Source organism: Seriola aureovittata, chromosome 23 (genome assembly GCF_021018895.1).
Source record: "Seriola aureovittata isolate HTS-2021-v1 ecotype China chromosome 23, ASM2101889v1, whole genome shotgun sequence".
NCBI classification, from domain to species: domain Eukaryota; kingdom Metazoa; phylum Chordata; class Actinopteri; order Carangiformes; family Carangidae; genus Seriola; species Seriola aureovittata.
Window position 1 is genome coordinate 11,337,740 of NC_079386.1, and position 27,995 is coordinate 11,365,734.

The 27,995-nt window shown below is 40.1% G+C and overlaps 1 protein-coding gene across 1 annotated transcript; it reads right to left on the reverse strand.

Annotated features, from left to right (window-relative positions):
• Nucleotides 1-4,764: 4,764 nt before the first annotated feature.
• zgc:194930 (uncharacterized protein LOC557813 homolog) lies at nt 4,765-27,995 on the reverse strand. Its single transcript, XM_056369807.1, has 3 exons — nt 27,744-27,995; nt 14,162-14,214; nt 4,765-7,051 (listed from the first exon to the last, which is right to left on the reverse strand). The coding sequence occupies exons 2-3, from the start codon at nt 14,191-14,193 to the stop codon at nt 6,247-6,249; spliced, it is 837 nt and encodes a 278-aa protein (XP_056225782.1). The 5' UTR covers nt 14,194-14,214; nt 27,744-27,995; the 3' UTR covers nt 4,765-6,246.

Below are 27,995 nucleotides of genomic sequence, written 5' to 3' on the forward strand. Positions count from 1 at the left end.
CAAGGTTGTAAACACAGTAACCTTCTGAAATGGCTGACTGCCCACCGTTCTTTAACTCAAATAGTGTGATTCCTCCGTCCTAAAAATGCTGTTAAGCTACTCAAAAGTGGACACTGAGAAGGCAGCTCAAAGTTTAAAGTGCCACTATGTAACTTCTGAAAGTAGAAACAGCACATTCATTCTCTCACAAATTAGAGCTGAACTCATAAGCAATAAAATGCACCGTTGCTTAATTCGATACACTGAATGGTTTCCTTGGTTTCCTTCCATGTGGTCTGGTATGACCATTAGCGTCTAGTGACTTTTTTGGTATTCACCGCAAGAGTTGAATATTAAGAAACAAATTAAAAACAGTTTTTGAGGTAATATATTTAATATTTAACCAGAGTGAAACTTTAGCTAATTTCCATGGATGTTGGGTGAATTCCAAAATGAAGAGGACTATTTTGGGCTCTTCCTTTTTTTTTTTTTTTTTTAAAGGTGTAAGATGCCATTTAATTGACACTGTTTAATGGGTTTTCAGGACAATGATAGAGGTCAAACTGACCTTGAAATCCAGCCTTTGTAGAAGGGAACCAGGAAATAAATTCAGAGAAAATCCGTATTTGTACTGTGGCTATGGCTCCAGGAAGTCTTGATAACATTTGGCACTTCCTGTATGTTTCAAAGTATAAACAAAATTTCAAGTTAACAACACAGAATCTGTAGAACAATCCAGTTCCAGGTGGATATCTCATCTTTAAATACAGTTCTACCTTCTCCTCTGAGACAAGGAAGTGTGTGTGTGTGTGTGTGTTTGCCACAATTAAGCGTGACATCATTAACTCCAACAAAGCCTTGAGAAAAACAAACATGTTAACCGAGAGCGCACACCTAAGGGACTCTACAGCAAGCTGCCTAATGGACCTAATAAAAACAACATGAAGGAATCTGACACACAAGTGCTCTTTATTTGCCCGCATACACGCCATCTGCATTCAATGCACTGCATTAGCTGGTTGCAAAACTACTTTTGTGCTGTTATCTTGAGGTGCGGCGAGGTGAATTGATTACTGTGAGTCAGTGGAATGACAGCAACAGTAAAGTGTAACTTATATAATGGAAAAAACGAAGTCAGCAAGTCAACAGAAACCTGAACTCCGTGTCATGCTTTCATATGAGGATCTCACGGTTAATTCAATCTGTTTTTTTTTCTCTGTACAGTAAAACCTAGTATGTCCTCTTTTTTTGGTGATTTTGTTATGTTTTCAAATAAGTTGAAAGATTAAAAGATATTCTGTTTAATTTTAATCATTAAAACATAAACTGAAAAGAAAGAAAGAACGATGAATTTAAGCTGCTAAAAAAAGGGACAAGACCTTCATCAGGGTAAGTGTTTGTCAGAGGGGAATCTTAGAGCTTATAATGAGATCAAATATGGCACACCTGTGTTTTTTCATGCACGTGCACATGGGAAATCTAGTTCACTATTCTGGTATCCAAAGTCCACATACAGAAGTAACTATATAAAAACTGAAAGTAAATGACTACAGAAAGCAATAAGGAAATCTAAATAGTAGAAAATCAAGTGAATGAATTGTAGTTTCCCAGGTCCAAATAGAGAAATGTATTCACAATGATGTAGTTTAAATTTCAAAACTATAATTTCTTAAACAGCAGGGCACTGTAGGTTTTAGCAAACGTTGCTCAAAGAGGGGAAAAGTGTTTGTTTGGGACTACTTTCAGTTGTGGGTTTAGACATATGTGGTGCACTAGTACGTATTTCTTGCATTAACTATGGTGTCCATGCGGCCAGCAATGAAGGAACAGGTCATCTAACATAGTGGCTCATTTGAAATCTTGAAAAAAACACAGTTCTGAACACTGAGGTCTTTGATCTCTCAGATCTGATGTATTTAATTAATGAAAAAGGCAAAATGCTGGTCTTTAGTACTTAGCCCTGTTATGTATTAATTTACTTTTTAAGTTTTTGTGAAACTAGAACTACATTTCCCATGTGGACTTGCATGAAAAAGCACAGGTGTGCTCTATTTGGTGTCATTATAAGCTGTGAGATTCCTTTTTTCAAACATTTGCCCTGATGAAGTCCTGAAAACTGAGATACCTGCACAGACTCTCTTTCTTTCTCAAGTTTTGATATTCTGTAGTTTATTTTGAAAGGGTCCCTTATACACATTCTTGCTGCTGTAAAATGCTACAGACCCTGAAAGTAGTCCCTAAAAATGCACTATTTTCTCCTGATTGAGTAACGTTTGCAAAAACAACATCTCAGCTATTAAATGAAAGTCACTGATCTTGGGCTTGGGGACACAGACAGAGTAGGGAAGTTAAAAAATGTTGGGAGATGAAATAACACACTGTTGGTTCTGGGCTTTGCGTTGAGTCTCATCATTTAAATCTCTCTCCTCAGACTGAGGGAATTGCAGGCCAGCACGGATCTGAGGCTTTATCGTAGTCCATTTTGTGATGATTTATTTAATGCTCTGTAATAAATTGCAGGACTATGTGTTCCTCCATTGGTTGGTATAATTTTCCAACCTTTGCAGGTGCATAAACTCGCTCGAAAACTAAATATAAACTCATGCATTGCAATCCCGCCAAAAGTTAACATATTTCAGTTAAGAGGATTATCCACCTACCAATGTGATGCAAAACTTGTATTTTTAGCTGCCTGCAAATCAAAATGGATCTGGGGTTTAATGTGAACTTTGAAGTATAGTTTTACATTAATCCCGTATGTTAAATTACCTCAACTTCATATTTTTCTATTTGTATGAAAATAAAGCTCCTGCTGTTCTATCTGTACATAATCTACCTTTCTGTGTATCTTTGAACTGATTGAAAAGATCAAAGTAATCTGGTGACGCACAAGCTGAGCTCAGCTCTGTTGTTTTGCTGCAAAACGCTGCATTGATGAAAAGATGAGTCACTGGTTTGATGAAGCAGGAACTCCACAGTGGATCCTGTTGTCATCAGACTCCATGGATATATGGAAATGTTCTTTTTCTCATTTCACAAGACAATGATAGCCCTCTCTCACTCACACAGACACACACACACACACACACACACACACACACACACACACACACACACACACACACACACACACACACACACACACACACACACACACACTCCCTTTGCTGCAGGTGTGACTTATATCTTGACACTGGCTGTAAACTTAGGGTGTACATTCAAAACTTCATAAGGAAAAGTGCTCATTCTGAGAGCAGATTTTGGAGCAGCTTTATAAACTATGGGATGTTGTTTCCAAAAAAAAAAAAAAATCTTGAAACTAGTTCAGCTTGTGATTTCCCTTCTGTACGAGCTGCTGACTAAACAGCCACCCGCTGTACCCAAAAGTTATCTTGTCCTTCAGGGGGGGAAAAGTAAAAATAAAACCAAAACAACCTCCTTTAGAAAGACACATACCTTTCTTGCTCACTTGCTCCGAGTCACTCTGGATCAAAGCTTTGGCTAAACTGTGAACGTATTCACACACACAGGCCACAGCTTAGCCTGGAGGCTGGTAATCTCTCCCACTGTGTGACATCATGCGGTATGTGACGTGAAATTGTCTCCAGTTTCATGCGGTTTCGCTGTTGTGTTTGAAACTCAACACATGAAGGGATTTAGTGAAATGTCAAGAAAACAGCAGAAACATGAGAGATTATGGTTGAGTGTTTGCTGGTTATAACGAGCAATCTGACTGTGTTCAACTCACAGATTTCTTTATAAATCAATACATGTAAAAAGCTTGAGAGCTTGTGCAAAACAAATGACCCTTCCATGTCAAAGTCCAACAACAGTCTGAAGTTTCAGTCTTAAAAAGGGCACACTGTAATTGAGAGAGCCATGGCGAGCAATTACAGCCAAGTGCAAGAGGGCTGAAGATGGTAGGGGTGGGTGAGATGAACAGATAAATGTCTAAAGAAAAGGCTATTTTGGTATCGTCATGGCTCTGTCCCACCTCCTGTGCTGCGAGACACGGGGACAGACGCACTAACAGCCTCTCCTGCCACGAAGAGCCCAAGTCAGTCAGCTGCTGAGGACTTTCATGCTTGTTGTGGAGGTTTCCAAGGCTCACTGTGTGTGTGTGTGTGTGTGTGTGTGTGTGTGTGTGTGTGTGTGTGTGTGTGTGTGTGCGTGTGTGTATGCGCATGTGTCTTTGTGTGAGTGTGTGTTCCTGGCTCAAGCAAAAAAAAAAAAGCCCTGAGGTGTTCATTAGTTGAGGCCCCGGGGTCTTGCCGAGACTCAAACTGCTGTGATGGTGAGCTAAGTCCCTCAGTGTCCCTCGTAAACAAGCACGATGTCCTGCAGAAACACAGAATCTCTAGGAAAGTAATTTCTAATCCTTTTAAAGATTTACTATGATGGCAGACAATGTCAAAAATCCATGTAAACTTCACACTGACTAGGCAAGTTCACATGTAGTGTAAAGAGCTGATATGACTGATATTTACAGTTTGGTTAACCACTAGCTTACTATGCTAACACAGCAACTTAGTTCAAAAGACCATTACTGCAACATCCAAACTATTCCTCAGGTCTCCAAAAGGCTAAATGGCAACCCAAATAGTGTTTAAACACAATGCTTGTGGAAACACATATTTCCCTTGTAAACTTTATGAACAACATTCACACCGTGTCTTCCTCCAGGGCTAACAATAGCTAGCTAGCTAGTTAGCTAGCTAAAAAACATCCCAACTGAATCAGAAAGCAACATCAGAGTAAATAATTACAGACGGACACACGGAGTACCTCAGTTTACAACTTTTAAGTACATTTCTTCATTTTACAATACAAATATATAATAAGTAGAAATGATTTGGCAGGCAAACTGACTTGAAAAGGGGAGTCGCAGTGGAACAAATTCAGAACTTCATTGAGAGAACAGCTTATTTTGCATCAACACACTGAACACATTCAAAAAAGCCGTATGTGTCATTTCCTCTTCACCGTCTAGCCTCAATTGGTTCATTATTAGGCACGTAGGCAACCTCCGAGTTGAACTAATGTCATAGGCCGGACTAGAAACACAAAACCTGACCTATTAAACAGAAAACAAACAACAAACAAGTGGGGTGAATTGATGGCCCCTCTGTGGTTTATTCAACAGTGATTTGACTTTACCTGGTATTGTTGAAAAAAATGCAGAAACTAGGTGGTATCAGTGAAAAGAACAGGTGGCTAGTTTCCATTTTATCCTTTGGTAACCTGCTCAGGATTTGAAACGTGCATAGATCCTCTGATATTTCATCACATGACATCGACTTACACAAATATTGTGCATGGAAATTATACATTAATTGACAAAAACAATCACTCAGAATTGTGAGTGTACATGTGTTTGATAATGTAAGCACAGTGTGTAAACTAATTTCTACATTTCCAATTACATATCATATTAATTCAGTTTCATTCTGATGAAATCAATGCTGACACACAAGTGGAAAGGCTATAAATAAGGACTGTTTCCTGTATCCTACCTCACGTTCTTCTTCTCTGGACTTTCGCAGCGCCCACTTTCTTCTCACAATAAATCAAAAAGGATGTGAGTGCAGATATTATAAATAACAAGAGAAGATAAAATAGGAACAAAAACATGGGTAGCATATGAAAAACATATCTGGTGACCTTTCATCTTTCACCTGCTCGGTGCAACAAGGGCGAGATTCCTGAAGAGATAGCAAGATTTAGCGAGGACTGTGTATAAACAAAGGAAGTCGGCTAACAATTTACACAGCTATGCTCCAAAATATGATAAAAGCAACATGTAGTGTCTTAACTAATACAAGCACAGTATGGACATGGCAATGCAGTGAATGAGCGTATACAGGCTTATCTGGACTGTGGAGTGTTAAATACACTATTCAAAAGGACTAACTGGCTGATATGGCAGCAGGCGGTATTCACAGTCTACACTGATGTCTCTTCATTTGTGGCTTCATGCAAACCTCGCAACATTGGAAACATTTCCTCTTTCACAAGGCAGACATTATCTTCTGTCAGTGTGACCACAATAAAAAAATATCCAAGACTTCAAGTTCAAAAATAAATCTGTTCTTTTAATTTGTAAACAGAGTTTTCCTTCATTCGTTCCACGTTCTTTGATAAAGAACACAGGAGGTGTTATTCAGAACTGTGGCAAAGTTTCATGGTGGTTTTGAACACTCTGTCAAGTCGCATTCAAGTCCAAGTCAATGGTTTTGGGTGATAATCGAGAGAAAGCGCAGAGGTCGGTTACTCACAGTCCTCCCCGGCAGTGGCGGCTTCGAGTGCAGCAAGAGCCTCGGCCACCATCGAGTCCGTGACGCTCTGTACCTCCTCATCCGCGTTCCTCGCCTCCTCTTCCTCCTCGTCCTCGCTCTTTGTCACCGAGATCCCGCTCTCCACGGTGGAAACTTCTGGAGTCTTTGGCAGTCTAATCTCGTCCCTGGTGTCGGCTGAGGACAGGCTGGTGGTGCTGGTGTGGATGTCCACCGACAGGATGCTCCCTTCGTCCCCTGTGTCGCACAGATATTCCGGCGTCCCTCCCACGCCCTCGTCTATCTCAATCTCGTCTGCTGACAGGCTTTCTCTGCCAGTCACACACTCAGTGATGGAGCTGTCCCACCCGTTCCTTGTCTCTCGGTGTTCCTGCTTACCGTAGCTTCTTTGGTTCTCGTACTCCTGTATATTGGGGTAAACTGGCACCTGGCTTGGGGTTTTTTCCTGTATCACCCATCTTGGTCCCAGAGATTCTGGCTGGATGATGTATAGATCCCCCTCTGCAGGCGGTGCGCTCCCCTGCTGGTGCAGCTCCTTTGCAGGTGAAGGTGCTGCATGCAGCCTGTGGTTGACGTGGTTGTTGTCCACCTCTAGTTTAAGAGTGCTGTCGTTGGACTTGCTGTAGCCCAGGTTGTGGAAGCCCTGCTTCTGCTTGTTGTGGCCGCTGAGTGGGTCACTGCCGGGCGGCCCGCCTGAGAGGTGGTGGGGCTGGTAGAGCGAGCTGCCTGCAGAGTCAGTCTTCCTCACATCCACAGCCACTGAGGGGTCGTAGATGTAGCTGTGAGACAGACAGACAGACAGACAGACAGACAGACAGGGTGTAAATTCTCTTATAAAAGTATTCAAATAGTGGCCAGCACAAACAAATAAAGGCTCAGGCGCATTTGAATCAACAACAGAGTCATTAATAATGTTGTCATAGTCCATATTCCACTCCTTTCTTCACCGTACTGATATGTTATGCTGGGTCAACAAAAATCTACTATTAAAAGCTGACAAATTAAGGGACAGCTACTCTACTTTTAACACCCAGAGGACATTTTTTCACACAAAATGTAACCATGAAGGAGGTTTGGAGATTGCATTAACTAGGGAACAGGGGAAATAAAAAATCCAAACTGAAATATGAAATTCTGTGTAACATTCAAGGTCCCCAGAGGAGGAATCCTACTGAATTCGATGATTCTCCGACCTTTCTTCTAGTGCAACCATGAAGTTGACATTTATGGATTTGGAGTGAAATGTCTCAACAGCAATTGATTAGACTGCTATGGCATTTTGTACAGATGTTCATGGCCCCCCTTGAGATGAACTTTTACTGATCCCAACTCTTTTCCCAATTTCGATTTGTCCAAAACTTTGATCATCTCATTCGCCTCAGCTATTAGAATGATGAACAGACTCACAGAGCTGCAATGCGTCAGACTTTTTGGGGTTTTGGATTATTGATTTGACAAAAACACAAATTTGAAGAGGTCACAGAGGGAAAGAGTCATAAGCATTTCACCATTTTCTGACATGTTATAGCTTAGATATAATGAAAACCATCAGCAGTTGCAGCTGTAGGTATTTCAGAAAATATAATCTCACATAAATTATTATTTTAAATACTACTTTCAACACAAACATGACTTTTAATCAAAACTGCTACAGACCCGAATACAATGAAAGAAGAATTTGCAATATATTTCTAAGTTTTAAAAGTTACACTTGACTTAGCTTCACCATTTCATTTCCTGGATCAGTGAGGCGACAGAGAGAGAGGACTATTTCTGTCTATCTGACTGAGCTCCAGGAGTCAGATGTTCCCGTGACAATCGATATAAACACCCTCACATACTGTACACTGACAGTAACATTCTTCCCTGTGCAGTCGATGCAACTTTCTAAATGCCACCGTTACAGCTAAGGCACACACGCACTTTGATGTTTACACAGAGTACAGCTAGCCGGAGCTGTGGTAATATTTGCACTGCTCATGTGAATGTCAGTTATATTATGCAGAGAGTTGTTGGAAGGAGGGGAGAAACAAGGATGTGGAGGTTTAGGCAGGCCTTTGACTTCACTCCTCTCTCTGGTTCAAACTGAAAAATACTGCCTTTTACTTTTACTATGTTGTTCTGTTTGTGCTGGTAACTTCCAGAGAGGAAAGAGAACGGCAGGGAAAAAAGACATGCAGGTGAAAAGGATGAATCAGAAGCTGACAGAAACAGACACTGACACACAACACACACAAGCACAAAGGTGTGTAGTATTATAGGCTATACTTCTCAGAACCTTCCATGGTTACACTTACTCTTTCTCTGACAATAAACCTGAAATACTAACATTAATAACATATAAATTAGTAGTGTAGCTTTTGACCTTTGACTCTTGCTGCCCACCAATGAAATTCCAAGTAGCCTGAAACCGGTTTCTCAACGACGCTCATTCACATTTTGAGTAAAGCCCAATACTTTTGATACAGATATTTTCACATTAGTTTTTTTTTTAAAGATCATGACCAAGATTCATATTCAACAGGATATTTTACAGTGTAAAAGTTTGTCAGTATTCTCTGATGGACAAGCTACGTAATGGTATATACTCCGATACCGATTTATTTGTCTAGCACTTATTTCGAGTCACAGGAAGTACTAGCAAACAGACAGGAAGTCACAGCAAACAAGGCTGGAAAGTAATGAGGAATGAAGGAAAGTGAAGCTAACTAAAGCTAAAGTAAAATGAAACTTGGCAAACAAAGAATGAACAAAAACACAGGTTGTAGCATTTAAAGGAATAGAAAAAATTCCCCTCACTTTATTTCTTACTGAGAGTTAGCTGAGAAGATGGATGACATTTCTAAGTCTGTGTTTTAAGAACAGAGCTGGAGCCAAGAGGTAATTAGCCTAGCTTAGCTTAAGGACTGGAAGCATGGTAAAACCATTAGCTTGGCTCTTTCTAAAATCTGAGATACAACAAGATACAATGTGTAAATAAGTACATGCTGAACAGTGTTAGCTTAGCTGTTCTACTACTGTTTGAAGCCTTTCCACTAAGCTAGGCTAACCATCTCCAGGCTCTATCTTCATACTTAAGGCACAGACATGAACGTGGTATCAATCTACTCATTTAATTCTTGAAAAGGAAGAAAATAAGTCTATTTAACAAAATGTTGAACCTTACTTTGAAGTATGCTTCATTAAGATGCTGATAGCCATGTTGCTATTTTTTTCTAGGAGGAAGCTAATGATACAAGATTATTGCTAAAGCTAAAATCTTTTCTAAAAAAAGACCCAAATATTGCTTTAAATAGATTTTCACCTGCATTTAATGTCCCCACATGCTCAAATGATCTTCAAATGTTTTCTGCTGCAAGAAGATGCAGTTCACCAAATTACAGTAAACAATTTCCTTTTGTTACAAGAACAGCTCAGAAAATACTTCTGGCAATGGGAAGCAAAGAAAAATCAAGAGGAAACACAAACGAGCCGCTGATTATGTACAAAAGTTCAGTGAGACAGTCAGACAGTGAAATAAATAAATAAATGATAAATTCACAGTCACAAAAAAAGCAATAAATTCAGATTGTGTTTTATTGTAGGTCTTTACAGAAAATAATGAGTCCTAGTTATGCCAGCGTGACAGAGGACCTTAATCAGCTCATTAAAATGAGTGACAAATGCCTCAGAGAATATTTTCACCTAAAAAACAGCATAATAAGAGTGTATTCTCTCAATCAGACAAAGTGAATGACAAATAACACTGATGCATTATTTAGCATAGATGTGATGTATTTCCTGTTCACTACTCCATCAGACGTCTCTGATGAATCCCTGCTCTCGTCTGCCACATGCTCTGCCTGAGATTTGTCGATGTTGTCCCAATTCCTCGTTGGGTAGTCGAGGTCGATAAAGGTCTGAGACTAATTAATGCTCATTTAAGCTTTAAACCTTAAATAGCCCCCTGAAGGCTGTAATGATCGTGTGATGCCACCATTTTGGAGGATTTTCTTACAAGGGTAGAAGTACAAGACGGCTCGCTCTCACACACACCTAGACGGGTGTCAGGAGTGTTGGCAGGGGGGCTTTATTTTGTGGGCAGTGTAACAGGCTGTCAGACATCACCTGCTGCGAGAGCCTGGTGTTTTTCACAACCATCTTTTCTTCTTTTCATTTGTTTTCTCCTCCACCCTGCTAGCCTGTAACCCCAGCAGAGCTCCCTCCATCTCATCACCTCTCCAGGTGCCTCTCCCCCTTCAAAACAACCTCCTCCTCATCTCTCCTTCAGCGTCACTATAATGTAGTTGCAGCTCTCTAATCTACTATCCCTTTGCACTTGACTTCTCCTTGATTTGAGCGCTTTCCCTCGAGCTTTTTTCCATCTATTGTCTCACTCCCTCCCTCCCACCCCCTCCTCCCCCTCCTCCTTCTTCTTTCTCAAGTTGTCCTCTTCACTCTTGTTTTCTGTTATCTCACCCCCTTTTGGCTTTACTTCACACTATTTAGTATTCATGAACTTAACAAGAACATAAGTCCAGGGAATCGAGAAGATAACTTTCTAATATATTGATCGATTCAGTAACAGGCTTCTTTCTTCCCTCGTGGTTAGCAGACACATGCAAACTTCACCTGCCCACGCATTTATCGTCATAAGCGAACACACACACACACACACACACACACACACACGGTCACCCTCTGACTTAAGCACCTCTCTTCTCACCCTGCATCTCCCTTCACAGTGGAAAGCTGAGAAAATGAATGTTTTCCATTTCTCTTGCTCCTGGGCAGCGCCGCCACTGTGTCCCGGCTGCCAAGGTGAAATCTGAGGCTTGCTTTCAGAAAAGCGAGAGACACAGAAGGTGTTTTGCCAGAAGAAAAAAAAAAGAGGAGCAATAATTCATAAAGCTGGACAAAAGCTGTGTGAGAAAATGAAACTGTATTTTCATCAACGACAGGAGGCCATCTCCAAGCTATTTTCAAGGAGCAGACCCAAACAAATCGACAACTTGTTGCTGTGATTCTGTTTTTCTTTTTTGGTGAACTGGACAGAGACAAACCAGACAGACAAAATGTCTTCATTGTTGAGTACACTGAATTAAAAAAAGACCAATTTCACAGCTATGTAACGAAGACTGTGGTTTCTCTGAGTGTTCATCTGGTTATCAGACTTAAATCAAACAGCTGATGCAAATCTCCCCTGGCATTAAAAGTCACACAGAAAGAGAGCAGCAGCAACTCTCCAGCATGAAGCTCAGATTTTAATAGCAAAGGAGCAGCTTTGCATATAAGTTGTTGTAGTTGCTTCTGAGGAGTCCCTGTTGTCCTCTCTCTGTTGGGATTCCCTTTCTGTGAGGTTTTGTTTATGCTAAAGAGTTTTTTTTTTTAAGGAAGCACCTCCATCCTGGAAGAAGCCATCCTTTTGCATATGTTTGAACTGAGATGACACACCAAACAAGATGCTGGTTAGCTGATGTGATGTTAAGTCAGATTGCGATTAAGGTATCAGGAAACATTTCTTCACTGGTAACGCACACACCTGCAGTATGTGACAACAATACCAACTCACTTAGGATTTAAGCTGATTATATCTGTTCTAAAATACAATGCAGGGTGCAGTGGTGCATATGGATTTTATGCCACCAACACCATTAGACCTGTGGTGAACATCCTAATGTTTTTTTTTTTTTCCCCCATGCAAGGCAAATTGTCGTTTTAATTGGATGGAAACTTCCACCTTGCAGGAGCAAAAAAAGGTGTGAAGCTGTGATGTGCAATGTGTGGCTACTGCTGAAGTACACATGATGCTCTCAGACAAAGAATTTATAATGATTTTGTATCCTACGTCTTTTAAAAGTGCTGATTTAGACACCTGCACATATAGAGGCACAGCCCCTAGTTAAGTCTCTTTATTGAAATACCTGTAGGAACAGTGGGAAATTGCATTGCGCCATATTGCAATTTTTTATTTGAAATAACTTGAGGCTGTGTATGTAATGGAAGGAACACCAGATGAAATCCAAGTTGGTTTAAAGTGTAAATGATAAAAATGATATAGATTTGAGCAACAACCTAAAAAAACTCTCTTGGCTGTTTTTACATGCACTTTCCAAGCGATCCCTTAAACTTGTCAGTTGCCCCTATTCCCATAGATTATTTTAAAAGTAAAACCAAGCCTTATCTATCTAACAAAATAAGAGATTAGCATAGGATTGTCACACCTACAGTGACCAGTTTGCTGCAGGGTTGTTGCTGACACTGAGGCCGTACTGTTGACCCAGTAACCTACAGGCCCACCCTGCCAAACCCCAAACACCGCTAAGCCCAGAAATGTGACACTCCAGACAATTAGGGAGGTATGTGTGTGTGTGTCACAAGCATTCACATGTGTCTTTGACATGGAAAAAAAAAAAAAAAAAACGGTGTGGAGGGGGATTACAACTCTGGTATGTGAATCTCAGCATGCGCTTTCATTAATCTGCAATCAAAATCTCGTTTCCCGGCCCTGTTCTGTCTCCTCGTTCACCTCAAAAAGCACAGTGATGTCGAGCCCTGACAACGACGTCTTGTAGGCCTTTAATGAATAGACAGTCCTGCAAGGAAATACAGTAACCAAGGGTGATGGCTATTGGCATATTGACTCACAGTTTGTACAAAGAGCCCACGTGAGGCTGAGTGCAGACATATTATAAATGGACCTCTCACTATCTGCATGAAACAAGACAAAAAATCATTATGTGACCAAGAAGACATTTGAATTGGCACTAACATACAGATAAGGAAATCTACAGTGAGAGGTTGTTACCGAGGAGGCGGACTTTGTAGTTTTATGTTCAGCAGTTTAAGGCAAACAAATGTTGCAATGTTTCTAAAATTAATACAAGAATAGTGAGAGACAAACAAACCACATAGTTAAGCTACAGAGCAGCTAACACTGAATTAGCGCTGAAAATATTAGTTGATTAATCAGAATGACAAGAAACATTTTTTTAAACGATTTAAATACTTATTATGAATAAATAATTGATCTGTTTTTAAGCAATTAATTAAATAACAAGCCATGCTAGCAGCTCTGTGAGGCTGCACTTATGCAGCCTGCTAACAGCCTCACAATGACAATGCTAACATGCTGATGTGTGGCCAGTGCAATGTTCACCATCTTAATTTAGCATGTTCACATGCTAACACTTGCTAATTAGCTCTCAATACATATTAAGGAATAGGATAATGGTAATATCACTGACCACGCTGCTGAAAAAAGTTAAATATCACGAGATTCAACAAAGAGACAAAAATGAAAGCTGCACATCAACTCAGGGTGAAGTTGGTTCTACTTTCTTACTGCCAAACTGTATGTTATATATATGTAAAGCTACTGAACCAGTAATTTTCTATTCTTGTTTTATTTTTTCATTTACCTGTCATTTCAAGATGCTATTAATCTTTACCATCCAAGTGTTTTATAGTGAACACCCTAACCCTCTGAGTTGAAAAAAAGAACATCTCAAATAACATTATTTACATCTATGTCCTAAAATATTAACCTTCAGGGGGAAAGTGTGAAATATCTATTTCACACAGCACATGCTATATATTTAATGTGTGTGGCTTTTGTTTAGGCCACTGTCTCCTGACTAACCTGATCACAAGATGGGAAAACTACCCGTTCACCAGTTTCTATTGGTGTATCTTTTTCTATATTGTGAGCACCATAAATGAAAAACCATTCAACTCCACATTCCTTGACTGGACATGTGGTATAGCTCCAAACTAGACGTTGCTAGGATTTTTCTTTTTGTTGTGGTAATTTCAGTGAATCGATCCTTTAAATCACTGGAAACAAGTCATTGTTCCATCATGTCCTAACAATATTCACCAGAGGCGAGAGGGAGAGTCAGACATCTTACCTTTTTATCATCCTACAGCATCGGCACCCCATTTGGCCAGTTGTGTGGAGGAGCTGTGGAGGGACATTAACAAAGCAATTAAACTTTAATCACGCAAACACCCTTTGAATAAACAGCACAGACAAACTCTACTGTGACAAAACTTTACTTTAAAAACATGCACAAGTTGTTTCCAGCGGATGACATTCTCCCGTCAGTGTCTGAGCTCACTCATCAAGGAAAGGTTACAGTTAGCTCCACCGCCATCGGTCTGTACAATGATACACATACACTTTGACAGAGTCTGAGACTGCTATTGATCGGACGGTTCACCACCCCTGACATGTGAGTGGTTTTTAAATGAGGGCTTTTTCAGGGCTCTCTTGAAGATTTCACCTCATCAGTCAAGTTTTTGCTTTGCCCTTGGTCTCAACGGTGTTTGGACACGAGGATGAAAACTCTGTCTGCCCGAAGCACCGATAAAGATGTTATTGCCATCCATCACTGTTGTGTGTGACCGCGTATTGAAGAGTGTGTATCTATGTGCAGAACTGGAGTGACCTTTTCTTTCCTGGTGGTGTGTTTCTCTAGGCTTTGGCATTTCATTGCCTGGGTAAATAATTAATCACTGAGTCTTGAATGGGTTTTGTCTGCGAGCGAAGGAGAAAGAGAGCAACAGAGGTAGAGGACACAGTATCTCTTTGTGGAATAAAAGCAAGGATATGTGCCCACGAGACAAAACAGTTTCTAGTTTTAACCTTACCTCTCTGACCCTGTAGGCCTTTACTTTTCCTTGAGTTGAATCTTTGAACAACATCGACTTAAGAATCAGCTTGGAAACTGCAACGTGTGGATGGAAAACATATCTGGATGACTGGCATTCATACGCCTTGTCAACAGACGACGAATTATAGTCCTGACTGAGAGCATAATGTCATGTTCATTAGTGTCACGCAAATTGTGCGCCACATCATGACATTTTGAGTGCAGCGACACCTCATTACAAATGCCGTGTCTTCAGATGAAATCAAATAACAAACAGCGAGACTTCATTAAAATCATAAGTCTGGCATTAGTCGTCGTTTTTCTTCCTGTCAACAAAACCCATGAGAACAGCAAGACGAGCACACACACGATTCTCCAAGGACTTTCTGACTTGCCTTCCCCAAGCCCATTTGTTCCTGCTGAGGATGTAAATGTAAAAATGAGTCATAAATACATGGTTTCGGGGCGCCCTGCTGGTTCACCTGGTAGAACATACCATGGTTCAGTCCTCACTGCAGCCGCCCTTCGCTGCAGGTCATCCCCTCTCCTTCCCCCCTAGTTTTCCTGTCTATTTCTCACTGTCCCTATCCCATTAAAGGCATGAATGTCCAAAAAAAATTACTTTAAAATTAAAAATGAATATAGGAATATACTAACTTTAGTACAATCTTCTGAGCTTGTTGAGTGTCACTTTGCAATCCGACCTTTTGCTCTAATTGAAGATGGATGTGCATATTTAATTCTGTTGTATTGAACTGCCGACATAATCAAAGCTTACAAATTTTGAACCCTGCTTTGTGCAATAATCTAAAATCATATCATCCTCTGCAGCAGTGTGGCTGACTTGACTGTTTTTCATCTTTGTGGAGGACAGTTAATCTCTATGGCGCAGATATGGACTACCTCCAGACAAAATGAATATGCCGTAGCTCCTGCAATCATTTGTTTTCATCAACCACTTTGTATCTATTAGCCCTGAACATTTTCAAGCTGCAGTGAGGCCAGGCAACTATGATGTAAGAAGCTTTAGTTATGCTCTGGGACTTCATATATCTTTGTACAAAGTCCTGGAGGGAATGAGCTAAAAAGTCCAGGTGGGCTTTGCCAGGGGGGGATTGGGTTGAAAAATGCACGTGGGACCAATAAAAACGCTCGGTGTGTACTCCTAGTGTTAGCATCGATTTAAAACACAGATCTGACGAGGACCTGCTGAGATATGTGATATTACAGCTGCCTCACAAACTCGGCTATCAATCTAATCTAATCTAATCTAATCATCACAGTTTGGGTCACCTTTTTTTTTCTTTTGCATGAAAGACAGTAAGCAACAAAGCCTGACTTTGCTATCCCAAGACGTCTAATTATCCCTCTACAGGTCTGCTGCTGTGCGCCGTGACATAAAAAGATCCAGAGGTGAGTTTAGTCAGCTAAAACACACACAGAACAAACCTCACACTAGCATCCTCTTGTCCCTGAGTGCCCTCTGCTCTCTTCATAAAAACTATCTCTTGTGTTTTCAGGTGGGCTTGACAGTAACCTGGCTGAAACAATTCCCACAACTACACTTTCAGAGGGACCGCCAACATGTTCACAGCTACTTGTGAAAAAATCCAAGAGGTGTATACCACGCCGAGTGCGATCCAGGGCGGCGGAGAGGCCCAAGTGGTTCAACAGGCTGAGCTTTAAATAGAGGACCCTGTTTCACACACTGTTGCTCTGCAGAGCAGCCACCCACCTGAAGTGTCCCTTATCTTCCAGGAGGGGAGCAAGAGAGGAGGTAATTTCCCAGCGGGCATCGGGAACTATCACATTAATGGAGTCCGGGGGCCGAGCGCCGAGGACACTATCAGCGGACTTTTACAGTTACTAGTCACATTCGAGCAGGTCAATAATCATCTGACAAGCTCCAACTCTCAATCCCCTGATCGCCCCACTGGATTCTCCCTCCATCACCATCAGCTTCTTCCTGTTTTCTTGTTGTGCAGCGGCATCTCTTGCCTTCTGCATTATGTATATTCCACGTCTCAGCGATATGCGTCTGCTGCTCTCTGCTCTCCGGACCCTTGGGGGTGTTTTTAATGCACTTGCCTCAGAGTCTTGCAGGCGGCTCAGACTCGTTTGGGGAGCATCCTGAAGCTCAGCGCCTCCTCTGCCAAACAACTGCGTATCTGTTTGTTGCAATAAATGGTCCTAAACCCTTTGACATAACTGTCTCTGACGGACCGGCTTTGAATTAATTATGAATATGAATAGGTTTATTTCCTTCCTGGCACTTCAGATAAAAACACTGTGACAGAACATGGATTATTAAGTGTTGTGACAGTGGAGTAATAAAGTTAAATGACTCACTCCACATTTTCTTTAAAATGAAAAGATCAAATAGTAATATGAGAGTTGTAGACGTATTTCAATTATGTTTTAATTACTGAACAAATTTAGATCCTCCTGTGTCAATATTTATATTACAGTAACAATGGCTCAAATGACTATGTGTAAGGTGAAGGAGTTTACTCGCAGTCATGAACCCACAGATAAATATCACCTGACTCTAGTTTCTGTTGACATTACAGAGCTTTTTAGCGTCTTTCAATTCATTGTTTTGGTTTCAGCCGCAGCGGCAAAGCGATGGCTGAAACTGCTTGTTTTGCAATGGACAAGCTATTAAAGTTTTAGAAAAGCTGAAACAATTCACATTTGAGAAGCTGGAACCCATTTTTGGCATGTTTACTATTATCAGAATTGTAACAGGTAGATGTTCTGTTGATCAACCAATAAATTAATCGACTACCTAGCTCTAGTGTCATTCTATAGTCTTGAAATATGGTCAAAAAAAACAAAAAAAAAACAAACCTATTTGTCTACATAAGCTGTGGGCAGTATGTCTGCACAACCATTAATTTCTCTTGCAAATTATTTTTTTTTAGTATTTGTAAAATGTCGTTTGGCCATATGAGGCTGATAACACTATAAAAAATATCTACATCAGTATGAACCAACAAGAGTCAAAGAGAAGACAGCACAACACAACCTTTTCAAAAATATCTAGCCCTGAAGTCGATCTCATGACTTTCCCTCTCGTGTCAAATCATGGGAATTTAATGAACTTTGGAAAAGCTGAAAGTGGGAAGTTTCAGTTCAGTACTGGACATAGCCATGAAGCGGATAATTTGTGACAGAACAAATGAACAGCAAACTCTTTTTATACATTAAGAATTATAGCTCAACCTTTTTTCCCCCCAGCACAACATAAGTGTGTGATATGAATCTGTATCCTGAGAAGTTGATAATTATGATGCAAGTTACGTAAAGCTGTGGTCTTCATAGTGGAATTACGTGCATGTTGTTATGAAAACCTTCCTGGAGTTCAGAAATCATGTACCTTTTTAGTCAGTGCTGCATATTTACCCAGCTCTTAGCTGATGTCACAGTTTTATCTTAACAGGCTAAACCTGCCAAACAGTTTTAACTTCCTATAAAGCAAGTATTAAGTTTCAAGTCAGTATTTCATGGGAAATATATTTAAAACAAAACTGCAGGATAGAAATTGGTTTAATTAAATGTTTCACATGAAAGAAGAGATGTAAGGCGCATGTGCATTCTCTGGTGTGTTTTGGCTGACATCTAACACCCAGCGAAGGACGCACACGTCAGACAAGCTGACTAATGACTGGCTGAGTCGGAAAAAGCTGGTTTGCATCGGAATGGAGCTCGGTTGCAAATTTGCAAGGCAAAAACTGGCTCTGGGTTGACTGAGTGCTGACAATGTGATTGTGGTGTTACCTGCCCCAGGCTAATCGTCCTGCTGCTGGTCAGCAGAAACAGCTCACAGTCAGAGGGGAACTAGTCCTGCAGGCCAGAGATGACACAGTGCCATCTTAGCCTGCGCAGCTAGCAACAGCCCTCCGAGCTACAAGGGGCCCGTGAGTAACTAGCTTGTTACATCACTGTACTGATAACTTAGTGACATTAGAACTAAAAGTCAAAGACAACTCCCAAGAAATCTGCCTGAAGAAAATGACAAGACAAACATGACTAACAAGGCAGGCTGATATATGTTCTGGCTCCAGTGTGTCTACTTGCAGCTGTCATCTTTGCCACACTGTGTTTGCAGAGTAAATAGCTATAGATACAGTACACATGGAGAAGTGGGAAAGCCAAGGAACTGCACGCCATTAATCCCCATCACTACTATGTGTTTAGAGATTAGTCTTGGGTAAAGTGCATCTTACACGTTCCGCAACTCCGCCCGTACCGGAGTCTTTCAGACCCAACCTGGTTGAGTGCAACTGGATTGGGACCCAAACCTGGTTCTTTTCATTCTAAGGACGCAAATAAAAAGTTTTAATGGAGCTACATTAAAACTTTGATATTCACGAATGCGCATGACATGTCATAATTTGGATATGACGAGGTTAAAGGAGGCAAGAGTGGTACCAACGCGCATACCTTTCCATGACAAAGTGAGAGCCATGCAAACCTGCCAGTAATGAGCATTTTCTCTCCGCCTGTGAAGCCTCCCACGGATTTTACAGCAAGCAGCAGCATATGACTGAGATTCACATTAGAACATCCAAATGACCAATCATGTTGTTCCCCTGGAGACTTTCCAAAGTCAGAATGAGATCAAGGATTCAATCAGTGCGTCAAATGACTATCATTCATTCAGATATTGGCCATTGTTGGCTGGCAATAATAGTTTTTTATCTGCTCCGTCTGTCGTTCAATATATCATATATTGCTCCTGTTTTTTATGATAGGGAAGATCATAGGACGATTACTGAAGGGGAGAGATATTTCAGCCCTGGCAGCTTGGCCCGGCTCCCTTTTTTTTTTTTTTTTTCGCTTTCTGAGTTTTCTTCAGAGGAAATTGAAACATTTCATCTTGGAGAAACAGGTGCAATAAAAACAGAGATTGCTGTACAGTGTCCTCTAAATGTGGACTGGATTGAAATCCAGGGGATACCCGTGGATCTGGCAGTCAGGGGACCTTTCTGAACGATTGCTGTGGGTGGAAAATTTCATCCAGAAAGATAAGGATTAAAATAATTCTTCCAATGGAAAGTGTCCAGTTGAAATTGATTTTACAGGTTTCTGCTCCACAATGGATGGTAATATTGAGAAAGTGACTGTATTCTTTGAAATAAAGACAAAATTAGAAGATATCGTATATCCTATATGTATGGCATCTTATTTTGAAGGATGGTAGGTAACTACAATCCTCAGTGGATAAGACGATTACATTTTTAAAGACCAGATCATTTTTATTTTTAGTGAAACTGCAGAATGGTTTTCTTAAAAAGGATACACGGCTATTGGGAATTATATTATACATAAATTATATTGTTATATTTCATAAAAATGTAACAATTTCTTTAGCAGAGGAGTTCATTGCATTTGGTGAGACTGGCTTCCTTCACTGTGAAACACTGCATTTGTCCAACGACAGTTTTAAAAGGTGGTTTAATTTAGTTCATAACTTGTGCATGTAACCTGCAAATGAGACGAGCATTGAGAGATAAAAAAATGCTGATTAAACGTATCTGGCATGTTGCAATAACAGGAACAGTCTACTTACTTTTACACCATGTTTTTTACAAGCCGTGGCTCAGCCTTAATTACGCACGATTGTTTAACTAAGGACATCTCCTGAAATTGATGCAACACTATCAGCTTGGCAATTTTCTTTAGAGAGCGGTCGCCACCCTGTCAGTCTTTTTGAACGACAAAGACGCATCGTCAACCTAAAATAGTGGAGCGGTGTTACAAAATGAAGTTTCACCCATGAATGATCTTTGGATGAGCACAGACACGGGCTCACAGAGAGCACGTTAACCAGAGAACAGACAAAAGTGTCATTTCAGCCATTCCACAATATGATATTATTAAACGGCGGCGGCTGATATAATCTGCTACCCGTGATGTTTTTCATTCTTCATCAGTCAGAAGAGATAAAAAATTTCATAAGATATTTGTTAGCACAAGGAACAGAAAGGAAATAGACCTATTTCCAAAAAGTGTGCTTAATCTGTGTCCAACAGACGATTAGAGAAGAAGACGTAAACTCGTCATGGCGATACATAAACAGTGTAGTTAAGTGTAGGTATTTCAAACTGTGAGAGTCAGTCATGATTTGATCTCCCGCCTCTCACACCACCTCAAAACACATAAACACTGTCGCCTCCTTAAAGATTTTGTCTTCCCTCCGTCTCACATATCTGATAACCAGTTGTTTTTGTTGCGGACGACTGCAATCCATCTACAGCCGTTACTGTATAACTGTGGGTTTGAGTTGCTGGTCTAAACACTGCACATACCAACATTATGAAGCCAAATACAGGTTAACGATGTTTAGGGACAAGAACACTGAATACCATTACAGGCTTGCTAATAGATCATTAAATCTTCTGTTCTCCTATCTGCTGACAGTAATTGAAGGCACATTTTTGAGAGCTGTTGCCTCAGGTGTAGATATGAACGCTGCTCTGGAGGGTCTCCAGTGAACTTTTCAACAAAGACGTCGAGTCTTTCACAGACAACATGTTGCCGTTGCTCCATAGCCCAGTCACCTGATAGATCTCTGAAAAGGTCGGCTTATGTAAGCTGTGTGTTATAGTATAAAGTCATAATTTATAATTGACAGCTACTCCAGGCTTGGCCAGTGTGTGTGTGTGTGTGTGTTTTGTGTATGAAGGGGGAGTGAGAAAGGAGATCAGGTTCATGTGGGTGACATGTGAAGGGTGTGGTGATGGAAAAGTGGGCTAACTGGTCTGACATTCATCTTGCTCTGTCTGTTTTTTCTGTTTCTTGTTTTTTATCTTTTTCCTCCATCTACAGCATGTTTTGTCACATCAGAACTGAACAAGTTCTGATTTGCCTATCTGTACACTTCATGATTAATTCCCCTAACGTAGGCAACGTTTTTAGAAATAACCATCCACACTCACAACACTGCTTAGAGCAAGGGATGCTCTGATCGATCAGGCAATAAACTGGAATTAACTCTTCAACAACTATAAATGTGGAGTATAAAGACAGAGGAAAACAAATTAAAATCAAAGACCAATTTAGACCCAACAGGATTAATGGATCAAAACAAAATAAGTTGGCAACAATTTTCATTTTCAATATAAAAATTTGAAGTTGTTTATCAGTTAAACCTTCACTGGTTCCAGCTTCTCAAATCCAAGGATTTGCTGCAAAATCGCTTTAAAGGTCTAATATCGTATAAAGTGAGATGCCCATGTCTTTTTTGGTTATAAAGTGAGTCTAGGTGCTATTAAATACTGTGAAAGTATCAGAGTGTGCAATGCACGGACCAAATGCACATAGCCTATATTCAAAGTCTGTGTCTTAAAACGAGCCGCCAGGACTTCTGAAACTTTGTGATGTCACAAAAACAGTCACCACCCTCAGCTGTGCCCCCCGCAGCGGCCCACCTGGACAGGATTTGATTTCCCTGAAATCTGCTATATTTTTATTTGATCTCTCAGAAAATAGTTAGCAAATCAAAAGAAAAGGCTCAGAGCAATCTCTTCTGATTGGCTCCCCGACCCGTTGTTGCTAGCGCTCCAGAGAAAGGCCCGAAAAAGGAGATGTAAAACTACATTGAGAAGGCTTAACTTGAATATTGATATCTTTGTGTTTTAAACTGTTGTCGGACAAAACAAACCACTTAAAGAGATTCTTTAAATGAAATGATTAGTCCATTGTTAGAGAAAATGAGCTGCAGGTTAATCAGTGATAAGAAATAATTAGCCTATAACTTGCAGCCCTACACTGACCTACCACTGTTACCATTTGTTAAAATGTCTTTAGACGTATCATAGTTTTGTATGTCTGTACTGTAAGGAAATGTACTGCTGCTTTCACTACATCGCCGTAGACACTGAGTCAGAGCAAACTAAATTTGAACAGCAGATTCTTCTTCTTTTTTATTTTTTGCAAACACAAAAGCTGCAGGTCACAGTGGGAGTGGAGGTGGGGGAGGTGTGGAGCTGCGTCACTGTCATAAGATGGACTGATGGTGACAACTGTGACTGAAATGTTGACTCCTGTTTGGCAGTTTCAGCAGGTGTGTGTGTGAGAGAAGCAGCCATTTCATCACCTGATCGTTCAATCTGCTCTGAAAGCCATACCGGCCAGGAAGATGATTTTGGTAGATGATTGATTGACTGCCCGACACATTATGACTCATAATTTATTAGGTATAGGGCAGAAACACTAAAGTTAATTAACAGAAAATTGTTGGCAACATTTTTTATAATTATTTAAGTAACTTTCTGAACAAAAAAAATGCCAAAAACTTGTTATTCCTTTTTAATTTTGAATATTACTGTGGTTTCTTAGTTTTCTATGATAAATATAAATGAATGTTGTTGAGGTTTTGGCTGTTGGTCAAGGAGAGGGCAGTTTTCTGACTTTTTATTTAACTAAGAGTAGAAAGACAGTCAAATGATATCTCTGTGACGTAGCTGCAAAGACGTTTGAGAACAGGAACCAATCAGTGATCAGTTTCAGATCAGCCGATACCAATGACATTAAAGCAGTGATCAATACCAGCCCTAAAAGGCCTAATGATAGCAAGACATTCTGCGGATCCTCCGTTGTCCATCAAACTTTCCAGACACAAAATGTACCAAGAACTTATTTTTCCATCTAACATCCAAACACCCTTCACCTTTAAGGCGGAATTAACTATTCCTGTCTTACTGTGAGACTGATTAATGATTTCTTAATGTCATCTGCATGACAAATAAGGTCTTAAGCTTTGTTTGTCTAACCTATCTTTTTCCCTCTGTTGCTGAATTCAACTTGATCTACAACCTTTTCATCAAGCTGAAACTGGCTGTTATCTCACATTCAGTATGTTCATGAACATAAAGGCAGCCCCCAAAGTAAAAACGGGAAACAAAGCAATTATTGACAGAATTTCTATGTACTCATCAGCAACCGCGGTGACCCTCGGTATTATTATTCGATAAGGTGGTCAATTTAGGCCTCTTATCAGCTCTGAGGCTTTTAAACTCCAGCTGAAATGTCAACACACACTTTTAAAGTCGTGGCAGTTACAGAAAAAATGATGCTGTCTCACCCAATGCTTTATCCACCTTTTTAATAACCTGCATATACAGTGGCTGAGATAACCCTCCGCACCTGATAAGGCTTCCAATGAAAGAGCTCAGGCTGTTCATCTGAGTGACGTCATTGTGTAACTTTTTACGGCTCGCACAAAGAGGTGTGAGCTACTGTTGAACGTGTGTCATTAGACAGAAATAAAAGTTTCTACAACTTCTGGTTTGACCGTTTGACACTCGTGCTTGATGAGCCGACCTTGAATAAGCCCGATGTGGTTAGACAAGTGTATCCATGGTGAACTGCCACGGTGACTGATTTATATAAAGTCATAATCCAATTACGTAACAAGCTATCGATCATTTGCTCTAATAAGTGTCTGAAATGTCAAAATACTTCGTCTGATTTCAGATGATACCATAAAGATAACTGTGTGTGTGGGTGTGTGTGTTTATGTCTGTTTGTGTGTGTGTGTGTGTGTGTGTGTGTGTGTAATATGATGTGCTGTGTCCAAACATCTCTTTTCAAGATGGCCTTGGGCAGCAGTGTGATGAAAACAAGTCCTGTCTCCTCTCTATTACCCCACAGCCCACACTTATCAATAGCACTCCCCACCCCTCTCTCTCTCTCTCTCTCTGTCTCTCCCTCTCTCTCTCACTGCAAACAGACCTGCTGCTGTTTTCCTCCTGCGGATCCTCCTGACCCAGGAGCCACGAATTGTACTTCAGCAAGTAAACAAACCTGAGTCAGAAGAGCGCACTTTTAAATGATTCGGAGCCTGTGATGCAGTGGCAAATATAAAAAAAGGAGGGTAAATTACATCTTCAAGTTGATCTTTAACCTGCCGGCTATCATTACATAAACAGAAATCTGTGTGACCAACACTCCAGAGCCCAATTATATTAAATTACAAATAATATAAAACACAGAGAGGGAGCAAAGCTCAACATCTGAGAGGCTGGAACCAGAGAAGATATTGCTTGATCAAACAACTGTAGCTATTAATCCATTATCAAAGTAGTTGCAGATAAATCAATAATAATAACTGTTTCTGTATCTCTTCTGTATTATGAATTTACTTCCCATTTTCACGGGTTATTAATCTGCTTAAAGGCTGCATATAATGATTATTTTCTCTATGGATTAACCTGTCTATAATTCTTTCTTCTAGTCACTTAATCATTAGGTCTATGAAATGTCAGAAAATAGTTTTCAAATTGATTATTTTGTCAGATAAACATTGGAAAATATATTTTTTCCTGATAATTAATCAATTATTAAATCTGTAAAATGTCAGAAAATAGTGACGACCTGCTGTCACATGTTTTTTTTTTCCTAATTGACCATCCTATCAAATAATTGTTAAAAATAATGACTCATGTTCTTCACAATAACAAAACTGCTTTATAAGAATATGAAATGGAGAAAAGCAAGTAGCTCTTTATATTTCTGTAACTGCGACAAGAAAACTTTTGTTATTTTACTAAAGAAATTATCAAATTAATAATTATCATTTTGATATTGTATATTTTGTTGAAAAGAAAGGAAAACTAGTGTGTGTCTTTACTTTATAAATTGCTTTATGAATAAGTAAAGACACAGGGTTTGCCTACAATTACACAATACATCCTTCAGAATAACACTGTGTACAATCTGTTTTCCACACCATGATGAAAACAACAGCACAGAGCCGGGTCTCATGTTTACATCCTGTTTCAGGTGTAGTCATCCAGCAGCAGCAGCAGCCCTGTTGCAAAGCAAACTAGAGCTTGGGCAAATAGTATTTGCATCCAATTTTAATGGCTTGTTTCGTCTAATAAGCTGCGACATGGGTGGAGTCTGCGTCTAAAGGCATGAAAATGGGTTAAGCTAACCATAGCTTAGTATTCAGTGTAAATCAACTGTCATGATCTCTTAAATCTCGCCTGACCGGAGCTAAAAAGCAGGTCAGAGAGCAGATGATGGAGTTTTAAGAGATACATTGATGTATGGCAGCAGCTGGTACATGGCTGTAAACATCATGTTTAAGACTGTACGACTGAAGGCAGACATGACACAAGTTTGCATGTCGCTTTAAGTGACCCAGGGTGCAGTGAGGCTACATGTTAGATGTGCAAACAAAGCCCAAGGCCGTGTACCTGAGCTCTGGTTAACTCAGGCGAGACCCCTCCTCCCCCCTCCTCCTTCTCTCTCACTCCATCCCAACAAAGAACAAATGTCCCCAATAACAGCCTCCATTCACTCATTAACTTCACCTGCCCATGTGCAGTGTGCTCAGTTTGTGATGGAAAGTTTCAGCTTGGTTCCCATGCAGGGTCACATTTACAGCACGGTGTGAGAGACGCATTGAAACATTACGGAGTGTGTTGTTTTTACTCGTACACTCGTCATGTACACAGCTGTAGGACCATTGAGCTCATGTCCTCAGTATTATTTCTGTGACTTTGAGGACTTTATGGTTTAGTTTACACACTTCTAGGGCTGAAGCAATTCATCAATTAACCGTTTAGTTGACTGAAAGTTATATTGGACTGAATTCAACTTTACTGTCATTGCACACATCAGTGCGACACAACAGAGTTTAACATTTAACCAGATACATAAAGATAAATGAACGTACAGAACGAACAGTAGGTCAGTGGGGTGCTGATAGTAGGCTACAAGTATAAATACACAAAACAATATACAAAATGTGAAGTACAAATGAATGTCAGTAATATAACTATAGTATGTGCAGAATCAAATAAAACGGCAACTAACAATCCATTAATCATTTAAGTCATTCAATAAAGTTGAATCTAATCTAATCTAATCTAAAGTCACTTTTTAAACACAACTGTCATACATTTACTGGTACGAGCTTTTTAAATGTGACTATTTCCTGCTTGTCTTTGTTTCACATCAGTGTAAATTGAATATCTGTGGGCGCTGGACTGCTGATTAGACAAAACATAGTTTGAATATGTCACCTTGGGATCTAGGAAACTGCATTTACCACTTAATAGACAAAATGGATTCATTCGGAAAATAATCAACATTAAATGACGATAAATGATAATAAAATGAAAGTAATCTTTAGTTACAGCCTTATTCTACAATTAAAACCTCACATAGTTTTAAGTATTTTATAGCTTGATTCAAGTATTTTTTAGACTTTTTACATTGACGTTTCTTGACTTTTACTATCTAAATTTATTTTCCAACCTGAATTTTGAGCAGGATGTTGGGAAATATACAAAAGAACAGTTAAATGAAACAATAACATATTAAAACCATTAAAAAGGAATTATAAACATGTAGAAACCTTGCTTTTGTTTCCTCGGGGCGCTCATACCTGCCCATATAAAGTACATACAATATGTATTTTATTTATGAATTTCTTCATAGTCATTATGCGCAACAGGTGTAGGCTCACATCTCTATTATCAGTGCTTTACATTTAGTCAAGGCTACTCAAACATTAGCTCACAATTAACGCTCTTTACAATATTATCATGTGCTGCGGCAGCTCTTCAACAAACATACATTATTCCTGTAGCTGCCTTGTTCTGTGTAACATCCTGAAGTTGTTGTATTGTTTGAAGCGGCCACTCGCCATATGGCTGCTCAGTGTTCACCTGCTGCTGCCGTGAAGCTGGTTTAACACAGGTTCAATAACGTATCGCTTTCCACACTTTTAATGCTGTTTCAGGTGCAGTCAGAGCGGTGTGTTCATGTAAGCGGGACACAGAGAGCAGCAGAGAAAGCTAATGTTGTTTCTACCTACCTGTTGCGCTAAGCGAAGGTGTGGCACTTTGCCCAAGGTATCAAAAAAGCTCGGATAACTTCAGTTGTCATTTAACTTGTTTCTCTTCCGGTCCTTTAATGGGTAGAAATTAGAAATGCAAGTGGGAAAAGCAGAAGCTCCGGTCAACGTCTTCAGCTCGAAAACGACTTCCTACTCCTGGTTAGAGTTGTGGTGACTCCACGGTCCCATGTCTCCTGTTTGAACAGCGGTCTGCTGATGGGTAGTTAGTCT

What these genes read in the sequence shown, in the direction of transcription:
- zgc:194930 (XM_056369807.1), bottom strand. Translation starts at nt 14,193, where the DNA reads ATGGGGTGCCGATGCTGTAGGATGATAAAAAG. An exon ending in TGCTGTAGGATGATAAAAAG is followed by an intron (nt 7,052 to 14,161) that starts GTAAGATGTCTG and finishes TCTGTCTCACAG; the next exon opens with CTACATCTACGACCCCTCAG.